Below are 2,527 nucleotides of genomic sequence, written 5' to 3' on the forward strand. Positions count from 1 at the left end.
TTCTTTCTTCCCCTAGCAATTGTTTCTTGATGGGTCAAAATCTGTAATTTAAGTCAGATTTGGAGGGAAAAGATACTTCAGCTTATACTGGGGTGATGAGTTGTTAACCATACCCTAGGAGACATCTGAGCACCTGCAAAATCTGTGGGTGTCTGGGATTTCATAAGCTAGAACTTTTTTTAATTCCACCTTATTGGCAGTCCCCATTGTAACCACAGCTCTAGGAATTGGGTGCTCAGTGTAACAGGTGGGAGAGAAACGGCCATATAGAGCAAAGGAGATGGAAAAATATGGGCTGAAACCTCAAGATGTCACATGTGCTGTACTCACTGCAATCTTCAGAACAAGCTAAAAGAGAATCAGAAAGTTCTGGTGAGTTCAGAATCAACTTATGGTTTACTATACTTATGCCCAAGTTGTCTTTATCTGTTTACCCCCTTAGTTCCAGCTACCCCTCCACCCGTTCTAAATGACTTTGGTATGAACCCCCCTGCCTCCTCTCACACCTCATTTTCTATTTCCTTCTCATAATTTCAATGTTGTTAGATAGAAATCATTCATTACCAACTTCAGAGAAGCTCTTTAATACTTCTTTCAGTTTGGATTCCAGGTTTTGGCGGAAATTGAGAAGCTTGCCTTGAAGGATAAAGACACCTAATGGGTGAAAGGGATGTAAGAAAACAGGTGTGGCCCTTCCCTTCAGAATTTAATTCTAGTTGTTTTGCCTGGTTTTCCCCAGACAAATTTCCTCAGACTCACTTGGGCAATACAAACTTTTAACATTGAAACAGTACCTCACCTTTCCAGGTTTCGCTGCCCAGTTTATTTAATTCATTCTTCACCCACATTCTCAACTTGACTACCTTTCTAACAGCTGGAGAGGAAGGAGAAAAGTACATGTGGGGAAATAATTATACCTGTGGAGGAAATTATGTGGACCCAGGTACTCTCTTCCCTGTCTCCCTTCTCCCTTTAACCCCCAAAACTCAGGGACTCAAGCTTCCCTCACCCAACACCCGAAGCCTCTTGTTCCCGTGGGAGACCCTGAAGCTTAAACGGATTGTCTCTTTAATCTGCCTTTCAAGCAGTTGAACTCGACCAGGGACTTCTGAGGGTAACAGCTTTTCCAGCAAAGACTTAACATCCTTCATGAATTTGGGGTCACACTCCAAACAGCCTTTGACCCCATGGAAGGCTGCCAGGGATAGGGGCAGGAACAGGAGTAGCCGCAAGTAACCCATTTCCTTGCCCCAGCCCCTGCTTTTCCCAACAGCAGGTTGTCCTGGCAACTGGTTCACATAGTTCCTTTTCCTTCAAAAATCCAGGAATGAGAACCTTGTTCTGGATAGTCTGACTCCACCTTTTCCTCTGTTTCCATCCCACTTTTAGACAATCTCATTTCCCTAAGGATCTTTGTTATTTTCTGGCTCAGTCTTCATTCCAGAGAGAGGGAACTGCCAGCTGGAGAGCAGATACCTGAGTTCTAAGTGTAGAACACAAAGAGAGAGAGAGAAGTCTTGAGCTCACATAGAGTTCTATGCAGGGAGATGTCCCAGAAAAAGTGTTCCTTTAGTATTCTCCCTTATTGTGTCTTTAGTAGATTCCTACATCCCTCCTGAGCATTTGAGTAGTACAACAACAGAGATGAGTGGTGGGAGAGATCTCATAAGACCTTAGAGATTGTGTAACTCAAACTCTACTTCTACAGAGGAGGGAAGAAAACCTGAGAATGTTGAATTGCTTGAGGTATCAATCTCTGTTGGTAGCACTATTACTGAGAATTAAGAAATGTGTGTTTATATATAATTATATTCAGTTATTTTAATATGATTGATACTTTCTCAGAAATTTCAGGCTACCTTTGTCTGTGGAATAATCCCTCTAGCCATGCTTTAACCTGTCTACAGCATTTTTCTTATAGAAAGTCTGGAGCCAGAGACTAGAAAGAACAGTTGAGGAACAGAGAACGATGAGTGAGAATACAGCAACATTCAGGGCTCTTTGGCAGGTACATCCTGAAATACTGATGATAAAATGTGTAACATACCAAGGGACTTTAAAAAGTTTATGGAAAAATGGAATTAAAAGATAAAAATAAAAGAAATAAACTTTATTTCTTAACATAAGCACCATCAAGTTCAAGAAATGTTTGTGAGTGTTGATACCAGCCATATAGTTCATTCCTGAAGAACTGAGGGTCCCAGGAATTTAACCATGTCAATGCAGTATTTTTTACCATATTAACACAAGAAAAATGGGTGCCCTTTAAATATTTTTTAAGATTAGGAAACAAACAAACAAAAAAAAAAATCAAAAGGAGCCAAATCAGTGCTGTAAGGTGAATGCCTAATGATCTTCCATTGAAACTCTCACAAAATTGCCTTGTTTGATGAGATAAATGAGCGGGAAGCATTGTTGTGATAGAGAAGGATTCTCTGGTGAAGCTTTCCCAGGCATTTTTATGCTAAAGCTGTGGCAAACTTTCAGGAAATACTCTCAGAATAGCAGATGTTATAGTTCTTTGGCT

At 40.6% G+C, this 2,527-nt stretch overlaps 1 protein-coding gene across 1 annotated transcript in view; it reads right to left on the bottom strand.

Annotated features, from left to right (window-relative positions):
• Positions 1-1,241, bottom strand: part of IZUMO3 (IZUMO family member 3) — a 3,211-nt gene extending 1,970 nt beyond the window's left edge. The window contains exons 1-4 of the mRNA XM_008573272.1: positions 1,010-1,241; positions 800-874; positions 565-654; positions 331-348 (exon numbers count right to left, since the gene is read on the bottom strand). Coding sequence (XP_008571494.1) covers positions 331-348; positions 565-654; positions 800-874; positions 1,010-1,241 — 415 coding nt within the window. The remainder of the gene's footprint in view (positions 1-330; positions 349-564; positions 655-799; positions 875-1,009) is intronic.
• Between the last annotated feature and the right edge of the window lie 1,286 nt (positions 1,242-2,527).

The sequence above is a fragment of the Galeopterus variegatus genome, unplaced genomic scaffold, assembly GCF_000696425.1.
Source record: "Galeopterus variegatus unplaced genomic scaffold, G_variegatus-3.0.2 Scaffold896, whole genome shotgun sequence".
Taxonomy (NCBI): Eukaryota; Metazoa; Chordata; class Mammalia; order Dermoptera; family Cynocephalidae; genus Galeopterus; species Galeopterus variegatus.